Source organism: Oncorhynchus clarkii, chromosome 13, assembly GCF_045791955.1.
Source record: "Oncorhynchus clarkii lewisi isolate Uvic-CL-2024 chromosome 13, UVic_Ocla_1.0, whole genome shotgun sequence".
NCBI lineage: Eukaryota > Metazoa > Chordata > Actinopteri > Salmoniformes > Salmonidae > Oncorhynchus > Oncorhynchus clarkii.
Window position 1 is genome coordinate 33,801,211 of NC_092159.1, and position 26,671 is coordinate 33,827,881.

Below are 26,671 nucleotides of genomic sequence, written 5' to 3' on the forward strand. Positions count from 1 at the left end.
GGGTGAAATAGAGCATAAAGCGTGAATCTAATTATGCACCTGAAAAACCTTTAAAAAGAGATCCAACGTTCGTTGAACATTGACATTGGCCATTCGGGAGAGTATTTGCAGTGAGAGGCTGCCTCAGATTCACCCAGTGTCTATTGAGAGACAGGAAATGTAATTCCTTAATTGGAATCACTAGGTACATATTATAGCCAACCCTTGTTTGTGTGGTACAACAAAACTTGCTGTTCACTGACTATCGCTGCATCTTACGGAGCGTGCATATCTTGAAGTGTATTCGGTATTGAGGTAAACTAGTTTCTACTTTTATAAATGACATTTTATGAGCTTATATACATACAAACAATGGCTGTAGGAATAACACAACTTTATCTACTTATGTGTAGCCTAATTACAGAGTGTAATATAAGAGCCATGTATCTGTGAATGCTTGTGTTGTTGATCATAGTGGTATTTTGTGTACCTACAATTTGCATTATTTTTCACTTACGAAGCTGAGCCAGATGTGTATGCTGGTCTATCTTGAAATGCATGTTTTAATGTTAGTCACGCTTGAATGAGTCATAGTGGTATGATACATTATTTAGTAGAGGGCAGCCTCCTTGCTAATACTGTTGAGAGATGTATGGACTTCAGGACATACCCCTGATAAAGTATGTCAACTTAAATGATTTACTCTCCTATTTATAGTCTAAATCATTGTAATTGGTCTTAGCAACTTTGATGACAAAAAGTTGCCTTAGGCAGAGGGAAAATGTTTTTAATATAATAGCTGTGTTGTTATTTTACATGTATTTTAGGCATGCAAAATATAATAGCAATGGTTGTCACAATCACATTTGAGGAACTTACACATTGTAACCCAGTATATTTTGGTTGTGTTGCGGTTGTGTTGCCCTGAGATTGTCGAGAGCTCTTCTCTTGAAGAGAGCTGCTATTACATTCAAAAGTGAATTGTAAACAATTTAATTTCCAAAGTACAAGAGAGAAAATTCAAAATAAACAAACATGTATTCTGTGACATGATTTTGACATCTAATAAGCTGGTTTAGTTTGCTCATAACTGGTTTTAATGAAACTCAATTTTGACAAAAGTGACACAACTGTGTTATTAGTTTATTTTTATGGTAAATATTACAATATGGTACTTAAATCCTACAGTTTAATCCTAAAGTTAATTTCGGAACGTATATATTACCTATACCGTTTATGAAGGTGGTATTACATGAAACCTATCGATTGTAACTTAATTTAGTTATAATAATTAGGAACTTCCTGGTAATCACAAGGTCAGAGGCATAGCTGAACTTGAATCGGCCTTAGAAGAATGAAAAACAGGCAGCATTGTAAAGAGAGACTGACTAGGCGAATCAGCATGAATCTAATTACCCCAAAAGGGTCATGCAGCATGAGACATATTCCCATGACAACTGGCAATACACACACTATGCTACTCTTATTATTAAGGGATGAGGGTAATGTAGAGCAGCCTCTCTCACACACAGTGTGATAAAGGAGAAGTCACAATGTATCTTCCCCTCAGCCAAATGAATCCATAAAGAGTCCTCTGTGTATCTCATGAGCTCTTCTCCTAGATAATATGAATGATTGAAATACAGCCTTTACCACTCATACAGGTTAATATGTCACGTTTTTGCATACTATGGTTGAGAGGGAATATTGGGGCAAATTTCCTGAGTGTCTTTACAGTAACTCAATTGATTGTGCATCCTCGCTCTCTCATTGCATTAGGTTCCCCCTATCAACAGGACAGGATGGCACTTCTCGATTACCCTATTCCAGAGCTAGATGTCACCTTACAAGAGGCAAGCCGTGTGCTCCAGCTCACCCTGAGCCCCGAGCTCTACCCTCAATTCAAAAACACCCTTAGCCAACAGAGGGAGGTCCTGCAGGAGGCCCAAAACTGCTTGGCGGCTGCCGCCTCTGGCCGAGAGAACTGGGTGACAGAGCAATTCAAGAGCCGGCTGCTCTCATGCACCGACCCACTGCCCACCTCGACAGCCATCCCCGCTGTCCTGTCCCCCTCCAGAGCCAAGAAGGAATGTGCCCAATTTGAGAGGGCTGCCGCTCTGCTCTGGGCTGTGGCCAAGATGTATAGTGAGCCTTCGCTGGTAGAGGGAGAGGGGCAAACTGAGCGCACACAGCAATCAGAGGTGTTTGCTGCCAGCCGCATTCCTGGGAAGACCCAAGATGAGATTAAAGTAAGTTTTGGGGAAAAAATAGAGTACTTTGACTCAATGTTGTTTTGTGTTTTCATACACCATCTCTGATGATAATGATAACAGTTCATCATACTCCCTTGTCTTATTTTCATCTAATGTGATTATCTCCTACTTCTTAATGTGCTGTTTGTATTACAGGTATACCCAGACTGCCTCCATGCCATCGTAATCTGTGCTGGAGAGGTATTTTCAGTCAACATACTGCAGCGTCTCAGCCCAGGTGGTCCTATGTCCCCTTTACCGTTCCCTGACATCTACAGCCAAGTGGCTCATGTGATGAGCCAACATAGAGCTACCAAGAACAATGAGCCCTCTGCCATCTGCGGCCTCTCTGCCCTGCAGCGGCAAGCCTGGAGTGCAGTGAGGGAGGAGATCCTTAGAGCAGGTGGGGAAGCGGCCGCCTCACTGGGGTTGATGGAGAGTGCTGTGGTGGCTCTCTCCCTGGAAGACTGCAATCCACCAGCTGATCTGGCAGACACCCTCAACGCTGTCAGACTGGGAGGGGGAGATGGGCCCTGTCTGAGATACTATGACAAGGTACAGTATGGGATGTTTGTGGTACTGTAATTGTGGATGATAACTACTACAATACAGTGTCACGTCTGTTTCCGCTCCCCCTCTCTGGTGCTCGAGGCCGCCAGGCTGCTCATCAGTACGCACACCTGTCACCATTATTACGCGCATCTGCGCTTCATCGGACTCACCTGGACTCCATCACATTATTAATTACCTCCCCTATATCTATAATTTCCTCTGTTTCTTTCCAGAGTCAGTATTAATGTTGTTATGTGTGCCTTGTCCAGACGCTGTTCGTGTTTTGTTTCCTGTCTGTTTATTCATTAAGTATTCGCTCCCTGCACTTGCTTCTTGTCTCCCAGCGTCTGTCCATACAATACAGTACAGTACAGTGGTGTTGTAGTGAATCAACTGGATTCATCGGGTTACCGGATGAGGATATGGTCTTAAATTATGCATCTCATTTAAAACCTGGAACATGATTTTATGTGTTGACAAAAATATACGCTAGATAATGGAGTTAAATCAATTTTTCTATATTGAATCAAATTGTAAGTGGATCTTTACTGCACATCAGCCATACATAATTGCACCCAACAAACTTCAGTTTATTAACTCACTGACACAAGACTTGAAAACATTGGTTCCTCTTTAGCTCAACATCACAAGCAAACATCACAAGTAAAATAAAAACTATTTTTCTATACTTTTTCTACAGGTGGTGAACCTGGTGGTATTCAAAGACAGCACAGCAGGGATGGTGTTCGAGCACAGTGCACTGGATGGAATGGTGGCTGGGCTAGTGGCTGAGACTGTGTGGTATCTCTCTGAGTCTCTTAATGTGGACCTAGTCCAGGCCAACACAGAAAGCAATGGGTCAGCCTATCTTAACAAGGCTGATTCCTCCTCCCCAAGACCCCTAGCATTCCCACTAAAGGGTATAACTAAAACAGACCCCCCAAAGTCCTCCCCTAAAGCAATTCATCCCATAATCACGTTTGAGGTTCCCTCTTACCCAGATGTCTTTGCTACCATCCGGGGTCACAGGGGCCTGTACGATGCCTGGATCAACTTTTCCTTGCAGCTCTCCCTAAGGCAGACTCTTGGGGAATCTGCTGCCAGCCACATTCTTGTAACCCCTACCCATATGCGTCACTACAAGCACGGCCGCTGCGATCCGACATACTCCCTCACCATGCAATCCTGCCAGCTCATTAGTGCTTTGGAATCCTGCATCGGACCAGATAACAATCCTCGATACACGAACGAACTGCTCCGTCTGTTCCATGTGGCTTTCCTGGAGCACAAGAACCTGATCAAAGCCACTAAAAGTGGACATGGTGTGGGCCCTCACCTCGCAGCCCTACGCTGGTCCATGTCTCCAGACAATCCTCTCAAGAAGTTTCTTGACCTCTTTGGGTGCCCCTCCGTTTATCTTACTGGCAAGGATTTGATGGAGGGAGTGGAGCTTGCTGTAGGGAATGTGTACGCTAAAGACCAACTGGCTGTAACCTACCTGGGGAGGAGAGACCGGGTCCGTATGGTGCTCAATGGGAAAGGCACCTTTGCCACAGTGTTGGAGAAGCTTCAAGATAGCCTGAAAGTAAATCTGAAGCTGGTGATGCTTCTCGCTGTCAGATATGCCGTAGCCGGGCAAATGGGAGCAATGGAGTGTCTGCTGCAAGAAGGACAAGTAGGAAGAAGGAATGGATCCACCCAAGGGGAAATTCACAAAAGTATTAGTCCAGCAGGCCAAAAACAAGGCAAGACAATGTCCAAGTCAACACTTCCCTCTGACTCTGCCTCCAACATGAGTCCAGACTTTACTCTGGTGATCCATGGTGGAGCTGGGGAGGAGATGATGCTAAATACAAAGGTGGTAGAGGTCATTGAATTTGCTCTGCAGACAGCCCTGACCCTCGGAGCACAAGTGCTACAACAAGGAGGCAGTAGTCTTGACGCAGTGCAGCGGAGTGTGCAAGCTCTTGAGGACTGCTTTCTGTTCAACGCCGGGAAGGGATCGGTTTTCAACAAAGATGGGAAAAATGAGATGGAGGCGACCATAGTAGATGGAAATGGGATGAACTCTGGGTCGGTGGCTTGTGTGCAGAGTGTGAAGAACCCAGTGAAAGCAGCAAGACAGGTCATGGAGAAGAGTGCACACTCACTCTTAGTAGGGGAAGGTGCAGAAGAGTTTTTGCAAGGCTTAGAAGAGAGTGAGAAGCCTATGAGGGCGGAATACTTCCAAACTGATATCCGTCGCAGAGAGCTGATAGCAAAACTCAGTGCTGGCTATGCCTCCAAGAACAACCATCCACAGACAGTGGGAGCTGTTGCTTTGGATCGGTGGTGTAGGTTAGCTGCTGCAACGTCCACTGGTGGGTTGGTGGGAAAATGGAAGGGTCGAGTTGGGGACACAGCAGTAGTGGGAGCAGGTATATTTGCTGATGACAAGCTTGCAGTAACCTGCTCTGGTGATGGAGATGTGTTTCTAAGGCACACAGTTGCTCAAAAAGTAGCCAGTCTCTACCATCATAAAGGCTACAGCCTTAGGGCAGCATGTCGAGAAGTCATGTCTGAGAACTTGAAGGGCAGCTGTGCTGGAATCATTGCTGTAGACGCCAAAGGCGATGCTGTTGTTGAAACCAATGCTGGGGTGTTGTTTGTAGCATCCATGGTTGGTGGCATTGCACGTGTCGAAGTCCTAAGACCCATGAAGAGTTATTCCAATGTGATCTGGGAGACTGACAAACTAGTTGCTCACCTACACTCAAACCCTTGGACACCAGGTGCCACCATCCTTACCCAAAAGACTCTGAGTGGACCGAGCAGCATCTTTCAGTTGGCTGTACCAGACTTCTTAGAACTGTTGCAAGGAGCACAGGCTGTTTCAAACCTGCTATGCGAACGACTGGGGGTACAGCGTTGCGCCCTAGTATTTAACCCACGTCCCGAGACCCCGGCCCATATCCGAGTGCTACCACTTCATGGCCTGGAAACCAACTGGTGCCCCCATCTGACCGGGGAGGAGGACTTTCAGCCCTGTGACCCAGGTTACTGCAGCTCAAAGAGTGGCCCACGCTGGGAAGACGCAGATCTGGACCGGGTTCAGGCCAAGATTCGGGACAAGCTGCCAACGCCTAACGCACCATTGTGTTATGACTTCTTAGGAAATCCCTCCCACAATGGACTGTTCTGCCGTATCGTCCGTGGCGAGGAGCAACAGTGGAGGGTGTGGGAGGACAGTGATCATGTGGCTTTCCTCACCCCCTACCCTAATACACCTGGACTCACAGTTCTAGTGCCACGTAAACCACTGCCAAGCAACATTTTCTGTCTGGAAGAGACTGATTACACATCACTGATCCTGGCCACTCGTAAAGTAGCTGGGCTGCTGGAGGAAGGAATGCATGCTCGAGGTGTTGCACTCATCTTTGAGGGCTTTGAGATTGATTATGCCCATGTCAAGCTGATACCTCTGGTTCCTCCACGTGGTGACAAGCCTGCTGAGGTGTTCCCAGAGTACTTCCAAAGCTACCCCGGGTATGTCTCATCTGCCGATGGCCCTCCCGCTAGCCCTGAATCTCTAAAAGAAATCCACACCAAAATCACACTTTGCAGGCCTCCTCTTTCCTGGGAGGACCCACAGAGCCACTCCATGTTAGCCATCAAGAGCCAGTGGTACCGCAATCTCTTTCAAATTCAAAATACCCTCTTCCACAGCACAGTGGAGTACTTCAACAACACCTGTCAGTACGCGTACGCCCTGACTCCTCTCACCACTGACACAATCTCCTCTCCGATGGGCCTGGGATCAGACTCCGAGCCCGTTTACGTCAACTTGCTGGGGCAGGATGTGTACTTGGCTGACTCCATGCAATTTGTGCTGGAGTATTTCTTGCGATTCCAAGAGAACTTGTCGGGGGCATACTATATATCGGCAAGTTTTCGGGGAGAAGATCCAGATGCCACGCATCTTAACCAGTTCTACCATGTTGAGTGTGAGCTCCTGGGTGACATGGATACTGCCATGCACATAGCTGAGGGATACTTGGCTCATCTCACCAATGCAATGCTGAAAAAACACTCTAACATCATCCTGAACTCTGCTGGAACCCTTTCACATGTCCAGGACTTACTGGAGAAGTTGGAAGGAGGAGCCGCTCTCCCAAGAGTCACTCTGGACAAGGCCATCCCTATGATGCCCTCCCCAGACTGCTTGGAGTGGGTACAGGACGACCAGCCCCAGTTTGGCAGGAAGTTAACCCGCAAAGGAGAAAAGGTTTTGATTGAGAAGTACGGAGGCGCTGTTTGGCTGACAGAGATGGACCACCTGGGAGTGGCTTTCTATCAAGCATATGTGGAGGGCTCGGGCAGACGCAAGGCAAAAGCATCGGACCTCCTCTTGGGATTGGGAGAGACTCTGGGTCTTGGGGAGCGTCACTCCAACCCCGAGATGGTGCAAGAAGCCCTCAGACATCACGCTGTCCCAGAGGAATCCTACAAGTGGTACATCAACATGCGGCAGGTCATTCCTCTACTCACCAGTGGGTGGGGCATGGGCACAGAGCGCTATTTGTGTTGGCTGCTTCAGCATAATGACATCAGAGACATACATATTATACCCCGTTTGAAGGCCAGGAAATACATGCCTTGAAATATCCCTAACCCATTAGTTACTCAAAGACTGATGAAAAAGTTCCCCTAACTGTCAGCTCTTCCATTGAACGTCCTAAGGGATGCATAGAAAGCGAGACAACATATCTATAAAACTCTGAAAGTATACTATAACACTAGGAACAAGAGATGAGTTGCAGTTATGAGAGAGCAGTGATTGTGTGTTGAAAATGTGCTGATTGTGTAGATGAGGAAGGGCAACAAATAGGAGGTATATCCTATCATATACCTTTGTATATTTTCATATACAGTACCAGTCAAAAGTTTGGACACACCTACTCATTCAATGGTTTTTCTTTATTTTTACTACTTTCGACATTGTAGAATAATAGTGAAGACATTTAAACTATGAAATAACACATATGGAATCTTGTAGTAACCAAAAGTGTTAAACAAATCCAAATATAATTTATATTTGAGATTCTTCAAATTAGCCACCCTTTGCCTTGAAATATATTTTAAAGGACACCAATAAGAAGAAGAGACTTGCTTGGGCCAAGAAACACGAGCAATGGACATTAGACCGGTGGAAATTTGTCCTTGTTCTGAGTCCAAATTTGAGATTTTTGGTTCCAATCACTCACATCAATTGTGAGACACATAGTTGGTGAACGGATGATCTCTGCATGTGTGGTTCCCACCATGAAGCATAGATGAGGTGTGGTGGTGCTTTGCTGGTAACACTGTCTGTGATGTATTTAGAATTCAAGGCACACTTAACCAGCATGGCTATCACAGCATTATGCAGCGATACACCATGCCATCTGGTTTGCGCTTAGTGGGACGATCATTTGTTTTTCAACAGGACAATGACCCAACACACCTCCAGGCTGTGTAAGAGCTATTTGACCAAGAAGGAGAGTGATGGAATGCTGCATCAGATGACCTGGCCTCAACAATGGTTTGGGATCAGTTGGACTGCAGAGGGAAGGAAAAGCAGCCAACAAGTGCTCAGCACATGTGGGAACTCCTTCAAGAATGTTTAGTAAAGCATTCCAGGTGAAGCTGGTTGAGAGAATGCCAAAAGTGTGCAAAGCTGTCTTCAAGGCAAAAGGTGGCTACTTTGAAATCAAAATATATTTTGATTTGTTTAACACTTTTTTGGTTATTACATTATCATCAACATTATTCTACGATGTAGAAAATAGTAAAAATAAACACCCTTTAACGAGTAGGTGTGTCCAAACTTTTGACTGGTACTGTATAGACAAGCCAATTGTACCAAATAACATTTTTTTTCTAAAGCAAGATTTTGTTACATGTAGAAACATCGGTCTGTCTGTAATTCTTTAAAGTATCTGTCTGTAAATCCTTCTATGTAAAACCCTTAATCATTCTCTATCCATGTTACAAATTATCTGGTTAAATGAGAAATAACTTGGTTCAATTCACACAAAATAACTGTTCACAGGCATGTCAATTGTCTAAACAAGTGAGAGAAGATATTTGTTAACATAACACATCGGTCAAGGTGGACACTTCTCTGCCCTATTTAAGAAAATTGAGGTTTTGCGTATGATTATAAAAACACTTGAGAATACCATACTTGTGTGAATTTTCAAATATTGATTATTATGAGGTGAATTGTTGTTTGTTTTATATGTATGATCCTTTCAATGGTTTCCTCTCTTACCAAGGCGTTAATAAACACTGTCTTCGTCAGCCATCAAACAATGTCAATATCTTGTACTTTGTGGTATTTTTAACATTCAAATGACATTGTTGCTGGGTCATATTTTTTTGCCTTATTCTTACTCCTGGAACGCTTTGAGTAGGGCCTAAATAGAAAAACAGCAGTAGAAATGGTTTGTAACAAGCGGATCTCCCAAAACAACACACTCCTAAATCTCTTCCGTCACCAAGAGTCGCTCTGTGGAATGAATACTCAGGGGAAAAAAGGTGTAGATTCACACGCAGAGCGCGGCAGGTGTTTATTTCGCCATTGCAGAAGGCAGGAATTGTGGTCACAGGCAGGCAACGGTCATACACATTTAGACAAACAGGCAGGTGAATCAAAACTAGGACTGAAGGCTATAACTGGTTCCCCCCAAACAAGCTAGGAAAAGGCTTAGTAGAGTCAAAATGAACAATACCTCACAAAGGCACAAAAAACAATGAACTGAACTAAATAAGGAGCTTATGAGACAAGGTGAGCAACTAACACAGGTGAAATGAACAAAAATGAAAGACAGGGTTATGTTCAAAAACACAAAGAAACAGGGCTACGTTCCAGAACACAACAAAACAGAACACAAGGTTGACTAAGAAAATGAATGCAGAACCTTACACTTTGAGGCAAAATACTTTTGCCTAAAAATCCACAAGATCACAAGCGAAGCAACAACTTCACAACAACACAGAAGTTTCTCGTGACACCCGAGAAACACAGAGAGAGTAGTCTTGCACTTTTGAAAGACTGTGTGCAGGTTTGTAGACTTAATGAACTTAAACACTGTGTAACGGTTTTCTTCGTGAGAAGGAGAGTCGGACCAAAATGCGGCGTGTCTATTGCAATCCATGTTTTAATGAACAAATGTAAAACACGAATCAATACAAGTACTACAAAATAAAGAACGTAATGAACGTAACGAAAACCTAAACAGCCTATCTGGTGAAAACACATAGACAGGAACAATCACCCACAAACACACAGTGAAACCCAGGCTACCTAAATATGGTTCCCAATCAGAGACAATGACGAACACCTGCCTCTGACTGAGAACCATATCAGGCTGAACATAGAAATAGACAAACAAGACATGAAACATAGAATGCCCACTCAGATCACACCCTGACCAATCAAAACATAGAAAATACAAAGTAAACTATGGTCAGGGCGTGACAGTACCCCCCCCCCCAAGGTGCGGACTCCGGCCGCAAAACCTGAACCTATAGGGGAGGGTCTGGGTGGGCATCTGTCCGCGGTGGCGGCTCTGGCGCTGGACGTGGACCCCACTCCATGACAGTTTTAATCCCCCTCCTAAACGTCCCTAAATAGGTTACCCACCACAATGATAACATGGGACAGAGGGACAGCTCGGGACAGAGGTAACTCGGGACAGATGGGTAGCTCAGCACTGAGAGGAAGCTCAGCACTGAGAAGAAGCTCAGCACTGAGAGGAAGCCCAGGCAGGTAGTAGAAACTACCAGAACCTGGCTGGCTGGCGGTTTCAGCAGATCCTGGTCGACTAGCGGATCTGGGAGAATCTGGTCGACTGGCGGATCTGGGAGAATCTGGTCGACTGGCGGATCTGGGAGAATCTGGTCGACTGGCGGATCTGGGAGAATCTGGTCGACTGGCGGATCTGGGAGAATCTGGTCGACTGGCGGATCTGGGAGAATCTGGTCGACTGGCGGATCTGGGAGAATCTGGTCGACTGGCGGATCTGGGAGAATCTGGTCGACTGGCGGATCTGGGAGAATCTGGTCGACTGGCGGATCTGGGAGAATCTGGTCGACTGGCGGATCTGGGAGAATCTGGTCGACTGGCGGATCTGGGAGAATCTGGTCGACTGGCGGATCTGGAAGAGTCTGGTCGACTGGCAGATCTGGAAGAGTCTGGTCGACTGGCAGATCTGGAAGAGTCTGGACGACTGGCAGATCTGGAAGAGTCTGGACGACTGGCAGATCTGGAAGAGTCTGGACGACTGGCAGATCTGGAAGAGTCTGGTCGACTGGCAGATCTGGAAGAGTCTGGTCGACTGGCAGATCTGGAAGAGTCTGGTCGACTGGCAGATCTGGAAGAGTCTGGACGACTGGCAGATCTGGAAGAGTCTGGACGACTGGCAGATCTGGAAGAGTCTGGACGACTGGCAGATCTGGAAGAGTCTGGACGACTGGCAGATCTGGAAGAGTCTGGACGACTAGCAGATCTGGAAGAGTCTGGACGACTAGCAGCTCTGGCTGCTCCATGCTGACTGGCTGCTCCATGATGACTGGTAGCTCTGGCTGCTCCATGCTGACTGGCTGCTCCATGCTGACTGGCTGCTCTGGCTGCTCCATGCTGACTGGCTGCTCCATGCTGACTGGCAGCTCTGGCTGCTCCATGCTGACTGGCTGCTCTGGCTGCTCCATGCTGACTGGCTGCTCCATGCTGACTGGCTGCTCCATGCTGACTGGCGGCCCTGGCTGCTCCATGCTGACTGGCGGCCCTGGCTGCTCCATGCTGACTGGCGGCCCTGGCTGCTCCATGCTGACTGGCGGCCCTGGCTGCTCCATGCTGACTGGCGGCCCTGGCTGCTCCATGCTAACTGGCAGCTCTGGCGGCTCCTTGCAGACTGGCAGCTCTGGCGGCTCCCTGCAGACTGGCAGCTTTGGCGGCATCCTGCAGACAGGCAGCTCTGGCGGCTCCTTGCAGACTGGCAGCTCCATGCAGACTGGCAGCTCTATGCAGACTGGCAGCTCCTTGCAGACTGGCAGCTCCTTGCAGACTGGCAGCTCCTTGCAGACTGGCAGCTCCTTGCAGACTGGCAGCTCCTTGCTAACTGGCAGCTCTATGCTAACTGGCAGCTCTATGCTAACTGGCAGCTCTATGCTAACTGGCAGCTCTATGCTAACTGGCAGTTCTGAACAGGCGGGAGACTCCGGCAGCGCTGTAGAGAAGGAAGGCTCTAACAGCGCTAAACAGGCGGGAGACTCCGACAGCGCTGGAGAGGAGGAGGGCTCCGACAGCGCTGGACAGGCGAGGCGCACTGTAGGCCTGATGCGTGGTGCTGGCACTGGTGGTACTGGGCCAAGGACACGCACAGGAAGCCTGGTGCGGGGAGCTGCTACCGGAGGGCTGGGGTGTGGAGGTGGTACTGGAAAAACCGGACCGTGCAGGCGCACTGGAGCTCTTGAGCACCGAGCCTGCCCAACCTTACCTGGTTGAATGCTCACGGTCGCCCTGCCAGTGCGGAGAGGTGGAATAGCCCGCACTGGGCTATGTAGGCGAACCGGAGACACCGAGCGCAAGGCTGGTGCCATGTAAGCCGGCCCAAGGAGACGCACTGGGGACCAGCTGCGTAGAGCCGGCTTCATGGCATTAGGCTCGACGCTCAATCTAGCCCGGCAGACACGCGGAGCTGGAATATACCGCACCGGGCTATGCACCCGCACTGGAGACACCGTGCGCACCACTGCATAACACGGTGCCTGTCCGGTCTCTCTAGCCCCCCGGTAAGCACAGGGAGTTTGCGCAGGTCTCCTACCTGGCGTAGCCATACTCCCTGTTAGCCCCCCCCCAAGAAATTTTTGGGGCTGCCTCTCGGGCTTCCTTGCCAGCCGTGTTCCCTCATATCGCCGGCTCCTCTCTCCGGCTGCCTCAGCTCTCCTAAGTGCCTCCACCTGTTCCCATGGGAGGCGATCTCTTCCAGCCAGTATCTCCTCCCAAGTGTAACAGCCCTTGCCATCCAAAACGTCCTCCCATGTCCATTCCTCTTTACGCTGCTGTTGCTGCCTGTTGACACGCTGCTTGGTCCGTTGGTGGTGGGTGATTCTGTAACGGTTTTCTTCGTGAGAAGGAGAGTCGGACCAAAATGCGGCGTGTCTATTGCAATCCATGTTTTAATGAACAAATGTAAAACACGAATCAATACAAGTACTACAAAATAAAGAACGTAATGAACGTAACGAAAACCTAAACAGCCTATCTGGTGAAAACACATAGACAGGAACAATCACCCACAAACACACAGTGAAACCCAGGCTACCTAAATATGGTTCCCAATCAGAGACAATGACGAACACCTGCCTCTGACTGAGAACCATATCAGGCTGAACATAGAAATAGACAAACAAGACATGAAACATAGAATGCCCACTCAGATCACACCCTGACCAATCAAAACATAGAAAATACAAAGTAAACTATGGTCAGGGCGTGACACACTGAGATAACATTTAAGGTAATTGCTAATCAAAGGGTTAGTCGAGGTAAAGGCCTCGGAAATCAGCAAATCACTAAAATTCCTCAAGTTGTCAAATAAGCAGAAGTTGATCAAATAGCCTAGAATTGAACAAATAGAGGCAGGCCAGGGATCAGGTTTGTCATTTATTTCAATTATCTAGTCGATGAGCAACGCAAAAGCCAGACATTGAGAATGTAATCAGAGCCCCATGACAAAGCACACGTTCCCACAGCTGAAACCATCTCTCACAGGGCAGGCAGCACAACATCGCCTCTCTGCAGACTTTGACCGAGGCAGGATGGGCACAAGGAAACACACAGAGAGAACAGGACACAGTGTATCTATCTCTCACATGGGTACATCGGATGATGGCATGATCATGCTCAATGGCACATATCCAACACATTCCTGGTCTAACTACATACTGTACAATTGAACCAGAGTTGTAGTAGGTAGTGGTGGAAAAGGTACCCAATTATCATACTTGAGTAAAAGTAAGATACCTTAACAGAAAAGGACTCAAGTAAAAGCGAAAGACACCCAGAAAAATATTAATTAAGTAAGTATCAAAAGTAAACGTTTTTTTTTTCTTCAAATAGCTTATAATAAGCACATCAGTCAGATTTTTTACAGATTGCCAGGGGCACACTACAACACACAGACATAATTTACAAACAAAGCCTTTGTGTAAAGTAATATATTTAGTGAGTCCTCCAGATCAGAGGCAGCAGGGCTGACATGCAGACGTGCTCAGTACCCTCCTGTACTCCCTGTTCACTCATGACTGCATGGCCAGGCACGACTCCAACACCATCATTAAGTTTGCCGATGATCAACGACAACGATGAGACAGCTTATAGGGAGGAGGTCAGAGACCTGGCCATGTGGTGCCAGGACAACAACCTCTCCCTCAACGTGATCAAGACAAAGGAGATGATTGTGGACTACAGGAAAAGGAGGATCGATCATGCCCACATTCTCATCGATGGAGCTGTAGTGGAGCAGGTTGAGAGCTTTAAGTTCCTTGGTGTCCACATCACCAACAAACTATCATGGTCCAAGCACACCAATACAGTTGTGAAGAGGGCACAACAAAGCCTATTCTCCCTCAGGAGACGGAACAGATTTGGCATGGGTCTTCAGATCCTCAAAAGGTTCTACATCTGCACCATCGAGAGCATCCTGACTGGTTGCATCACTACCTGATATGGCAACTGCTCGGCCTCTGACCGCAATGCACAACAGAGGGTAGTGCGAACGGCCCAGTACATCACTCGGGCCAAGCTTCCTGCCATCCAGGACCACATACCAGGCGATGTCAGAGGAAGACCCTAAAAATTGTCGACGACTCCAGCCACCCCAGTCATAGACTGTTCTCTCTGCTGCCGCACGGCAAGCAGTACCGGAGTGCCAAGTCTAGGTCCACGAGGCTTGTTGACAGCTTCTACCCCCAAGCCATAAGACTCCTGAACAGCTAATTAAATGGCTACCCAGACTATTGCATTGCCCCCCTTTTACACTGCTGCTACACAGTCACTTTAACTCTACCTTCAAGTACATATTACCTCAATTACCTCGACTAACTGGTGCCCCCGCACATTGACTCTGTACCGGTACCCTTTGTATATAGCCACGCTATTGTTATTTTACTGCTGCTCTTTAATTACTTGTTACTTTTATTTATTACTTATCTATTTTTTACTTAACAGTGATTTTTCTTAAAACTGCATTGTTGGTTAAGGGCTTGTCCAAAGAGGGCTTGTAAGTAAATATTTCACTGTAAGGTTGTACTCGGCACATGTGACAAATAACATTTGATTTGATTTGACCAGTGATGTTCTCTTGATAAGTGAGTGAATTGGACCATTTTCCTGTCCTGCTAAGCATAGAAAATGTAACAAGTACTTTGGGTGTCAGGGAAAATGTATGGAGTAAAAAGTACATTATTTTCTTTAGGAATGTAGTGGAGTAAAAGTAAAAATGGTCCAAAATACAAATAGTAAAGTAAAGTACTGATACCTAAAAAAACTACTTAAGTAGTACTTTAAAGTATTTTTACTTAAGTACTTTACACCACTGGTAATAGGGTATCAATAAGAACAAACTGATTTTTACTAACACCCTGGAGTTTGGTTATTTGTTGTTACTGTACTCCCCGCTGATTGATCTGCACTACTTCTATGACCAAAGTTCCAAAGACTGGACCTAAAATTGTGTATCATCATTCATGCAAGAGGTTTCACAATGATTCCTATGTCAAAGATGTGAATAATATTTGTTGGTCTAATTTGTGCAATGAGGAACATTTGGACGCTGCACTTGAAAGCATTTATGAAACTGCTTCTTCCAGTTACTGATAGGCATGCACCCATCAAGAAACTGACTGTTAGAACTGCCAAATCCTCATGGATAGATGATACATTGAAAAACTGTATGGCTGAGAGGGACGAGGCAAAGGGAATAGAAAATAAGTCAGCAGACTGGCAAACATACAGTAAATTGAGAAATCACTTAACTAAACTAAACAAAAAGAAGAAAAAAACTATGCTATGGAAAAAAGATAAATTATCTAAAGAATTATAGTTAAAAGCTCTGGAGTACTTCAAATTAAATTCTAGGCAAAAAATAAACTCGGCTCCATCCTTCATTGAGGCGGATGACTTGTTCATAACAAAACCCTTTGATATTTCCAACCACTTTAATAACTTCTTTGTTGACAAGATTAGCAAACTGAGGTATGACATGCAAACAGCAAATGATGAGCCTTCATATTCATGCATAATGGCCCAAATAATGAAATAAAAGCACTGTAGTTTTGAGGTCCACAAAGTGGGTGTGGAAGAGGTTACATTTTTTTTTGCTATCTATAAATAAAGACAAAACCACCTGTTACCGACAACGTGGATGGTAAATTGCTGAGGTTGGTAGTGGAATACATTGTGACTCCTGTTTGCCACATCTTCATTTTAAGCCTAGAAAACGATGTGTGCCCTCAGACACGGAGGGAGTAAAGGTCATTCCACTACCCAAGAATAGCAGTGCACCCTTTAATGGTTCAAACAGTCGACCAATCAGCATGTTACTGTCACATCTGCTCCCACTACGCCTTCTGGTGTTCATCTGTGGCATCTTAACCTGCAATTCCCCCCCTGTACTCTCTTTCTCTCTTGGTGTGATTGTGTGGTTAGAGACAGATGTGCTGGAGTAAGGGCAGATCCCAACCAGCTGCAAATCGTCCCATAAATCAAGACCTCTACATAAACTCATTCCTGCCACTTCCACTCTGCCAGATCGTAATATCTGCTCATTACCGCTCTGTCTCTGGATCCTGTACTACGTCTCACCACCCAACCACCTTGTTCTGGACTTCACTCACCACCACTGCCTTGGATTCCCCTCAGGACCTGTTTACCCTGTTCAACTCAGTCAACTCCAACCTCAGTCTACACTTCTGGTTTTTATGTAACTCATCTGAGCTACCCCGGTTCTGCACTCCACATCTCTCTGTGTACAATAAACATTTTGGTTCATTCATTCCTGCTTCCGCATCTGAGTACGCTTTTGGGTTCCCCTGTTTTCGCTCTGCGTAACAGTACGACCTGGCCAAGAAATGAACCCAGCAGACTCTACTACTCTTCGCCGAATTCTTGTGGGGCAAGGCACTCTTCTTGATCCACATGACCAAGCCCTGAAAACCCTGCTGGAGAACATCAAGGAATTTTCACAGAGCCTGTCTGACCTACAGGTCCGAATCTCTGTTCAGAATTCACAACCTGTCTCCAGTTCCTCTTCTCCTCCCGGGAGCCTTTTGTTCCGACTCCTGAGTGCTATGATGGCAATCTTGGGGTTTGCAGAGCCTTTCTTGTACAATGTTCACTAGTGTTTGAGCAACAGCCCTAAACAGCCCTAACCCTAAATTTGTTTTGATTGGCTGCCTTCAGGGAGCAGTGCTCTCCTGGAGAGACAGTCATCTATCTGCTTCTCCTACAGTGGATTCACAGATGAGCTAAGGAAGGTCTGTGGAAAGGATGCTGCTAAACGACTTCTGTCCATTCGTCAAGGTTCTCAGAGTGTGGCTGAGATGACATGTGAGTTCCGCACCCTCGCCGCAGAGAGCGGCTGGAATGACGAGGCCCTTCAGGAAGCATTCCGGAACACACTTACTGAATACATGAATAAACTACAATGAACCATTTGCAGAATCTGAGTCTTTGCCTAATTCTTATTAACCCTAGCTTTACAACCTAGGGGGAATTGGTCAAAGCTATAGTGGCATGAACCCATGCAGCTCGGCCGGACCCGTCTATCTCCAGAGGAGAGGCAGTGGCGTATCAGTACTAGGAGCTGTCTGTATTGTGGCCAGGTTGGTCAACTGATCTCCACTTGTACCCTGTGTCCAGTAAAAGCGAGGGCTCAGCAGTAGTGGGGGATGAGCCAAATCGCCTGCCCATCATCTCCCAGACCCCTGCTTGAGGCCAACCTTGTCTGGCAGAGCCAGGCTTTTCCTCTGTCTGCTCTCGTCGATTCAGCCGCCGACGAGAGTTTTCTGGACCGAGGGGTTGTTAAGCAGTTGGGCTTGGACACTGTTTTGCTCGATTCACCTCTATAAGCCAACGCTCTCAATGGAAAGCTACTCTTCCGTGTTTTGGAGGGAAATGTTCCTGCTAATCACCAGGAAAAGATCCGTTTCCATATAATCGACTGTTCTCACCCACCTCTGGTTCTGAGCGTCTCATGGTTAAAGCTACACAACCCACAGATTGACTGGTCTTCCGGAAGGGTTACTACTTGGAGTACATTTTGCCATTCTAATTATCTACATTCTGCCCTTTATTTTCTACATTGTAGAATAATAGTGAAGACATTAAAACTATGAAATAACACATAGACTCTTGTAGTAACCAAAAAAGTGTTAAACAAATCAAAATATATTTTATATTCTTTCAAGTAGCCACCTATTGCCTTGATGACAGCTTTGCACACTATTGGCATTCTGTCAACCACCTTCATGAGGTAGCCACCTGGAATGCATTTCAATTAACAGGTGTGCCTTATTAAAGGTTCATTTGTAGCATTCTTTTCCTTAATGCGTTTGTGCCAATCAGTTGTGTTGTGACAAGGTAAGGGTGGTATACAGAAGATAGCCCTATTTGGTAAAAGACCAAGTCCATATTATGGCAAGAACAGCTCAAATAAGCAAAGAGAAATGACAGTCCATCATTACTTTAAGACATGAAGGTCAGTCAAGTTTCTTAAAGTGCAGTCGCAAAAACCATCAAGCACTGTGATGAAACTGGCTCTAATGAGGGCCACCACAAGAAAGGAAGACCCAGAGTTACCTCTACCATAGAGGATAAGTTAATTAGAGTTACCAGCCTCAGAAATTGCAGCCCAAATAAATTATTCACAGTGTTCAAGTAACAGACACATCTCAACATCAACTGTTCAGAGGAGACTGCGTTAATCAGGCCTTCATGGTCGAATCGCTGCAAAGAAATCACTACTAAAGGAAACAATAAGAAGAAGACACTTGATTGGGCCAAGAAACACAAGCAATGGACATTATTTCCATTTAACTAGGCAAGTCAGTTAAGAACAAGTTCTTACTTACAATGGCGGCCTTCCAGCAGCACATGGTAGCAGCACAAAACAGGGTACAAACATTATTAAGCACAGACAACAGCACAAAGGGCAAGAAGATAGAGACAACAACACATCATGCAAAGCAGCTACAACTGTCAGTAAGAGTGTCCATGATTGAGTCTTTGAATGAAGAGATTGAGATTAAACTGTCCAGTTTGAGTCTTTGTTGCAGCTCGTTCGAGTCGCTAGCTGCAGCGAACTAAAAAGATAAGTGCCCCAGGGATGTGTATGCTTTGGAGACCTTTAACAGAATGTGACTGGCAAAACGGGTGTTGTATGTGGAGGATGAAGGCTGCAGGAGAGATCAGACAGGAGGGAGTGAGGCCTAAGAGGGTTTTATAAATAAGCATCAACCAGTGGATCTTGCGACGGGTATACAGAGATTACCAGTTTACAGAAGAGTATAGAGTGCAGTGATGTGTCCTATGAGGTGTCTTTTTTAATATCTAGGAATATTTAACTTTCTCTGGTCATCGGAGTAACAAAATTAATTGGTGAATGAGGCAAAAATAATGTGACTTGTGTTTCGCCATCAGCTGAAGAATGTCGCCTTTTCTCAGCAGACCGTTGCTCCCTTCTTGCAGGCCATCAGTCCAGAAAAAAAGCCAATTGTTATGCTCACTTAGGCACTTAGTGCCTCACATGTAATACAACAAATTATGAATTACCAGTGTGATCATACTTAAAAAAATATCAAATGTTTAAATGGTCTGATAAGAACAACATTGACAGGGCAATTCAAGCATAGTCAATACGCAGTGATAATGTATTAGGCACTGCCTCTGGCAGTCTCTATGGGGGTGCCACAGGGTTCAATTCTTGGGCCGACTTTCGTCTCTGTATACATCAATGATGTCGCTCTTGCTGCTGGTGAGTCTCTGATCCACCTCTATGCAGACGACACCATTCTGTATACTTCTGGCCCTTCTTTGGACACTGTGTTAACAACCCTCCAGACGAGCTTCAATGCCATACAACTCTCCTCTGGCCTCCAACTGCTCTTGAATACAAGTAAAACTAAATGCATGCTCTTCAACTGATCGCTGCCTGCACCTGCCCGCCCATCCAGCATCACTACTCTGGATGGTTCTGACATAGAATATGTGGACAACTACAAATACCTAGGTGTCTTGTTAGACTGTAAACTCTCCTTCCAGCCTCATATCAAACATCTCCAATCCAAAGTTAAATCTAGAATTGGCTTCCTATTTCGCAACAAAGCATTCTTCACTCATGCTGCCAAACATACCCTCGTAAAACTGACCATCCTACCGATCCTCGACTTCGGTGATGTAATTTACAAAATAGCCTCCAATACCCTACTCAATAAATTGGATGCAGTCTATTACAGTGCCATCCGTTTTGTCACCGAAGCCCCATATACTACCCACCACTGCGACCTGTACGCTCTCGTTGGCTGGCCCTCGCTTCATACTCGTCGCCAAACCCACTGGCTCCAGGTCATCTACAAGACCCTGCTAGGTAAAGTCCCCCCTTATCTCAGCACGCTGGTCACCATAGCAGCACCCACCTGTAGCACCCACCTGGGTCCTTTATTTTGCACCTTTGCACCCCATTAATTTTATTTCTACTTTTGCACATTATTCCACTGCAAATCTACCATTCCAGTGTTTTACTTGCTATATTGTATTTACTTCGCCACCATGGCCCTTTTTTTGCCTTTACCTCCCTTATCTCACCTCATTTGCTCACATCCTATATAGACTTATTTTTCTACTGTATTGTTGACTGTATGTTTGTTTTACTCCATGTGCAACTCATTGTTGTTGCATGTGTCGAACTGCTTTGCTTTATCTTGGCCAGGTCACAATTGTAACTTGCCTACCTGGTTAAATAAAGGTGAAATAAAATAAAAAATAAAATATAGCCTACTGCACAAATGTCATTGCTACATAACTGTTTTTAATTGGTTAACGTTACATTGGCTTACGTTAAAGTAATGTTGTTGTTTTTTAGTTTTTTTAAAATCTGCGCTGTAGATCTCGGCTTGCATTTTGACTCAAAGTGATCTTTAATTGATAAAAAGCTTCGATATATAATATATCTCCAAAAAATAGTCGGACACCAGATGAAGCCAACACGACGCCACACCAAAGATGGCCGAAAAGAAAGACCATGAAAGGTGACCTGCGAAGTGCCTGTAGGATATGTCGAGATAAACAAATTTAGGTCCTCTTTCTTGACTTTAGCGAGCTAACTAGCTGAATGCTATCGTTCAGGTATTCACATATGCGGTAACAGATAAGGAAATCTCTCAATCAGTTTATTTATGTCAGGGGAACTAACTTGGTCGAATTACTAGCACGAAAGTATCGTCATTACTAAGCAGCTTTAGCTAGTTTTGATAGTAAAAAAAATTGGCGACCCAGCTCATTGTTTTTAGCTAGCTAACGTTAGCTTTGACAAACACCAACAAGCGAACTCCATCTAGCCAGTATCAATTGAATTATAAGGTAAGCAACTACTAGTAACCAATGACCTGTAAACGAACTTTAATATATTATCTAACTAGGCTTACAGGTGGGTGGGTGCATGTATGTTGGTTGGCTAGTTTGATGGTTTGTTGCTAATTAGACTGCTAGCTGGGTAGCTAGCCAGCTTGTTACTGGCAATATCAATAACCAGAGCCATATGTAAGGGATAATCACTAGGGGCTAACGTTATGTGTACTATGGAAAATAATGAACAACGTGGAATGTGTGTTGCGGAGTGGAAGTAACCTTCCACGGAGTTGCATTATTTTACAGAAAACACATAGAGCACCTAGTTGAAACCCTTTTTATACCATGGCTATAAATTAACACATTAGCATTAGCTGCTAGAAATGTGTTCAACACCACTGAAGTACATAACAAGTCTACTACATAGCTACAGTAGTTGCCATGGTAATCACAGATTTGAAGCTTGCTAATATGAATATCGAATTCCACAATGCCAATAATGTTTTCAATTTGACTTTTGCTTTCAAAAAGTAGCTCAAATAGCCATTTAATTCTACCATGCAATTTAGGGAAATATCGCACGCTCTAGAATACCATTCAAGCCAATCAGAAACGAGTATTCAACAATGCCATTATATAAATGTAGTTATAAACTGGGTGGTTCAAGCCCTAAATGTTGATTGGCTGAAAGACGTGATGTATCAGACTGTATACCATAGGTATGACAAATTACTATTTAGTGGTCTAATTACGTTGGTAACCAGTTTATAATAGCAATAAGGCACCTCGGGGGTTCGTGGTATATGACCAATGCAATATCCACATCATTGCTATCCACAATTAATGAGGGGAAATCTTTATAGCTAGCTAGTGAAGAGGTTAATTAGCTTTCAAGTTAACTTCATGTCATAAGAATTTTTCATGAGTAATATGGCAAGTCAACATTTTACACTTAGATTTTTGTCATTTTCAGATGCTCTTATCCAGAGCGATTTACACAGGCAAATGGTGTTAAGTGCCTTGCTCAAGGGCAGCACGGCTCAGGGATTAGAACCAGCGACCTTTTGGTTACTGTTCCAAGGCTCTTAACCACTAGGCTACCTGCTGGGCAGGGCACTAGTTTCCTGTCCCAAATTACAATCAGTAATGTAACTTTTGGATTACCCAGACTCAGTAATGTAATCTGATTACTTTGTTTCTTTTGGATTTACGCTCCCCTTAAGAGGCATGAGAAGAAGACAAAGGATCCATCAAACACATTTGGTGTGTCATCATAGTGGTCTCTGACTCGTTCAGGTTGAACAAACTTGAACTGACTTGAATGTCATTAAGAAAACAAAGGAGTTGTAATATATTTTTTCGCAAACATCCTTTCTGAATTTAAAAGTAATCCATCTAGTTTTTCAAGGTATCTGTAATCTGATTACAATATTTTTGGCTTGTAATGTAGCTGATTACAGCAAGTTTTTTTTTTGTAATCATTTTACATGTAACTGATTACATGTTATCAGTTATTCCCCAACCCTCAATCCAACTATAGTATATCGTGGACATTTCTAATAAAAATGGTAGTTATCTACACATCCTTGTTCTCTCGTGGTTTTGCTATCTAGCCATGTTAATTGAGTGTTTTTATGTCTTCCCACAGGACTGTGTTAATGAGTAGACATGTCTGGTATCGCTCTTAGCAGACTGTCACAGGAGCGCAAAGCATGGAGGAAAGACCACCCATTTGTGAGGAGCTACCATACAAACAGTGAAAATAAACTTGTTCTGATGAATTGCAGAAGGCAAGCTTGTTCCTCAAACCTTATTCCCTCCCTCTCTCTCAGGGTTTTGTCGCTGTGCCTACCAAAAATCCTGATGGCACTATGAACCTCATGAACTGGGAATGTGCCATTCCGGGGAAGAAGGGGGTATGTCAACTTTTTCTTTCTGTAGTTTTTACTCTAACATGACCCAACAACCACTACCAGTCTGTCAGAATGAGTAAACAGATATCATAGTGTTTCTTATAGTACATAAAAAATGGCCAACACAAGTACAAATACAAACTGATGTGTTCTCATTTAAAATTATTTTTTATAGTGTGTAGGCACACCCTCGTGTGCTGGAACAATTAATGGATGTAATAACTATGTTCTTCAATTCTCTAGACGCTGTGGGAGGGAGGCCAATACAAACTCCGAATGCTGTTCAAGGATGATTATCCTTCCTCGCCGCCAAAATGTGAGTAAACCTGCAGCTTGTTGTTATCGACCATTCACAAGTCATCAAACCGGCATTAGGCTATAGTAAGAGCTAGAGCCTCCGTGTGGCAAGTTATTAGGAGATATCTAGGCTAATCAAGTAAGATGCAATTAAAATGACAGAACTTAAGTTAAATGAGAAGGACAGGCTACATCACCAAGAGCCAACAGGTAGGCTGCTTCTTAAGTTGAAGAGGAGAAAGCACAGTTATGTAGTCTCAATTAGCCAAGCTAACATTAGCTCAAGACGGGTACTATGTAATCAGATGAGATGAGCAATAACTAGCAATAAGTTAGTTTACCAGCGCGAGTCGACTTGGTTGCTCTCTCCCCCTTTCCTGTTCCCTTCATCACTCACTCACACCGCATGGCCCCATGCCTCTGCCTGCTTGAGCTGCTACTCTCATACTGTATATATAGTCATTGATTACAGCTCCAGTTAATAAAGTAGCGTAAATTGTTACAGCATTGTTGCATTAGGTATTTCTATAATATTTCTTTAATCTCCTATATGAGGACGATCAGGACCTATAATTGGTAATTTTGTGATTGCTGCACTTTGATTTTAATTTTGTGAAAACAAAACAATTACGTATTTTTTCTTTAACAATCACAATTTAATTTTGAGATTTTAACACCCCTGATGTGCAGTGTTTTGTTCCTAGTCATTTTTGATATCGATGGTAAGGAAGTCGACAGAAATGCTTTTTAATCATCTCTTCTATATCCTCTCAGGCAAGTTTGAGCCACCTATTTTCCACCCCAATGTCTACCCATCTGGCACGGTGTGTCTTTCCATCCTGGAGGAGGAGAAGGACTGGAGGCCAGCCATCACCATAAAACAGGCACACACACACACACACACACACACACACACACACACACAAAGAATGGGAGAGGCATCAGTGCTTTCACCGGTTTGAGTAATGCACGACATTGGCTCAACGGGTATCAAATTACTGTATTTTTTTATGTGGATCAAAGCATGGTACTCTCTGGTCGAGTGATTGTCTTCTGATCTGCATTGTTTTGTATTTCAATCCATTCTAAAAGCTGACTTCATCTGTTTTGTGTTCACAGATCCTGTTGGGTATCCAAGAGCTTCTCAATGAACCCAACATCCAAGACCCAGCACAAGCAGAAGCCTACACAATTTACTGGTGAGTTTCAGTTGAGAGATAGTTGTTTTTATATTTTTGAATGTTCTACTGTATAATTGATACAGGTAAAGGGGCTCTTAGTGTGCTTTAAGACACTTCACACATACACAATCTCACTTCGTTAAACCGAAAATAATAGCCTTGTTGGGTGATACTAAATTTCATAATGGACTAATCCCCCTCTGTTGTCTCTTTTAGTCAGAACAGAATGGACTATGAGAAGAGGGTGAGGGCGCAGGCCAAGAAGTTTGCCCCCACATAAAGCTCAGCTGAACATCTGCCTGAGAAGCCTGATACAACACCTGGGTACTGAACAGCAAGCAGCACTTAGAGGACCAATCCAATGATCAATCTACAATTTGATATGTTCTTCTTTAAATGAGAAAAGTGTCATGTAGTCTACATGAGAGCCATTTTAAAACAAAACAAAAAAATCATTTGTCCACAATTTTTGTTGTTGCCATTTTCACTTCTAAAACACTTTCTTATAATTTAGTAAGATTCCATTTGGATTTGTGATCTATAAATCAGGAAGCTACTTTGCCTTATATTTAGTCTTATCAAATATTCATAAGGTTTAATAACAAATAATTTCAAATTGCAGTGTCTGATACATCATTTTGTAACTGAATCTGTACTTAAATAAATTACCCCCGTAAGTTAAGTGAGCCTTATTTTTCTGTATGTCTGGTCACATTGATTTTAATTGTAGATTTTTATTGGGATGCCCCTTTAATAAGATGGATGTCAGCGCTGAGAGTGTGCTGCATAGAGAGCTGAAGAGGTTTACCTCCAAAGACTTGAGTGTATGTATATAATATAAATATGTAGGTCCATATGGATCTTATGTTCTTTTCTATTGTTTTAGCAAGTTGATATTTGTCTGTGGTATTAAAAGTAATAAACACATAATGTAAGAATTGTGAAATAAAGTTAATTGAATGGAAAATACTAAAGGTGTCCCTTGTTCCTTTTACTTTATTTTCTGATAGTTGAATTTGTTATTGTCTGTGTGGTAAATGTACAGGGTATGAGTATTTAGTAGGGGAGGCTTTATTTGACCTTTTATGGGGGATTATGGTTTACACTTTATTTTCCTGTGGTGGTGTTATATTGGATAACTGCGTGACCTTTAGCTCTTGAGTATGGAGTTCAAATGTCAGGTAATGCGCTCTACGCTGTATCGGAGCCCCCTTCACGGGACTACCTTCTAGGATAATTAGAAAATTATCCAGATAACATGTTACTCTTCACCCTGATTGGACGATGCGTGGGGTTCAGAAAAATCGAATTTATTGATGTAAGGTTAGCCGCAGGATCGCAAAACTACACAGTGACTGAGGCTCTAAATCGAAGCAGAGATGCAAGTATATTTAGGCTGTACTTTTCCCAAAATATAATTTCTCACTTACAGACATTCTATGCAATGCGCCTGTCATGTGATAATTAAACGTGCCAACGATGGTTATTGTAGCCCACCTGACCCAGCCACAACGAATCCATGTCAGGAAAATAAGGTTGTCACATTTTTCCGGTTTGGTTCAGCTTTAGTTTTGGTTTAGGCTATATCCCAATGAGGGTAAGATTACATTTGAAAAATAAGATGAAATTTGAACGCTAATGCGGACACTTGTGTAAAATAATAAATAGGCCTAGACCTTCAGCGTCCCAGTGTTCTGTAAATGAGCGAATTTGAAAGTAGACGCACTTGTCAACTGCAAAAGTAATCTTATTCGCGGGAGGGCAGCACAGTATAATTCTCTGTTGGGTTCACACTAACCTTTTCAGTGCCTAATAGTCCCATTGAAAGCCAATACTCTGTCAAAC

General features: G+C 44.2%; 2 protein-coding genes across 2 annotated transcripts; both read left to right on the forward strand.

The window, feature by feature from the left end:
* Positions 1-247: 247 nt before the first annotated feature.
* Positions 248-8,295, forward strand: LOC139364567 (uncharacterized). Its single transcript, XM_071101403.1, has 4 exons — positions 248-294; positions 1,759-2,228; positions 2,388-2,786; positions 3,484-8,295. Exons 2-4 carry the CDS (start codon positions 1,782-1,784, stop codon positions 7,420-7,422), a joined length of 4,785 nt encoding a protein of 1,594 aa, XP_070957504.1. The 5' UTR covers positions 248-294; positions 1,759-1,781; the 3' UTR covers positions 7,423-8,295.
* Positions 8,296-21,116: 12,821 nt separating this feature from the next.
* Positions 21,117-25,793, forward strand: LOC139364568 (SUMO-conjugating enzyme UBC9-like). Its single transcript, XM_071101404.1, has 7 exons — positions 21,117-21,447; positions 23,084-23,169; positions 23,268-23,351; positions 23,592-23,664; positions 24,420-24,529; positions 24,765-24,844; positions 25,043-25,793. The coding sequence occupies exons 2-7, from the start codon at positions 23,104-23,106 to the stop codon at positions 25,104-25,106; spliced, it is 477 nt and encodes a 158-aa protein (XP_070957505.1). The 5' UTR covers positions 21,117-21,447; positions 23,084-23,103; the 3' UTR covers positions 25,107-25,793.
* Positions 25,794-26,671: the final 878 nt, after the last annotated feature.

Coding starts and splice junctions, on each gene's coding strand:
- LOC139364567 (XM_071101403.1), top strand. CDS start 1,782: ATGGCACTTCTCGATTACCCTATTCCAGAGCTAGATGTCACCTTACAA. Junction 2,229..2,387: donor AGACCCAAGATGAGATTAAA/GTAAGTTTTGGG, acceptor TTTGTATTACAG/GTATACCCAGACTGCCTCCA. Junction 2,787..3,483: donor GTCTGAGATACTATGACAAG/GTACAGTATGGG, acceptor CTTTTTCTACAG/GTGGTGAACCTGGTGGTATT.
- LOC139364568 (XM_071101404.1), top strand. CDS start 23,104: ATGTCTGGTATCGCTCTTAGCAGACTGTCACAGGAGCGCAAAGCATGG. Junction 23,170..23,267: donor GGAGGAAAGACCACCCATTT/GTGAGGAGCTAC, acceptor CCTCTCTCTCAG/GGTTTTGTCGCTGTGCCTAC. Junction 23,352..23,591: donor CCATTCCGGGGAAGAAGGGG/GTATGTCAACTT, acceptor TCAATTCTCTAG/ACGCTGTGGGAGGGAGGCCA.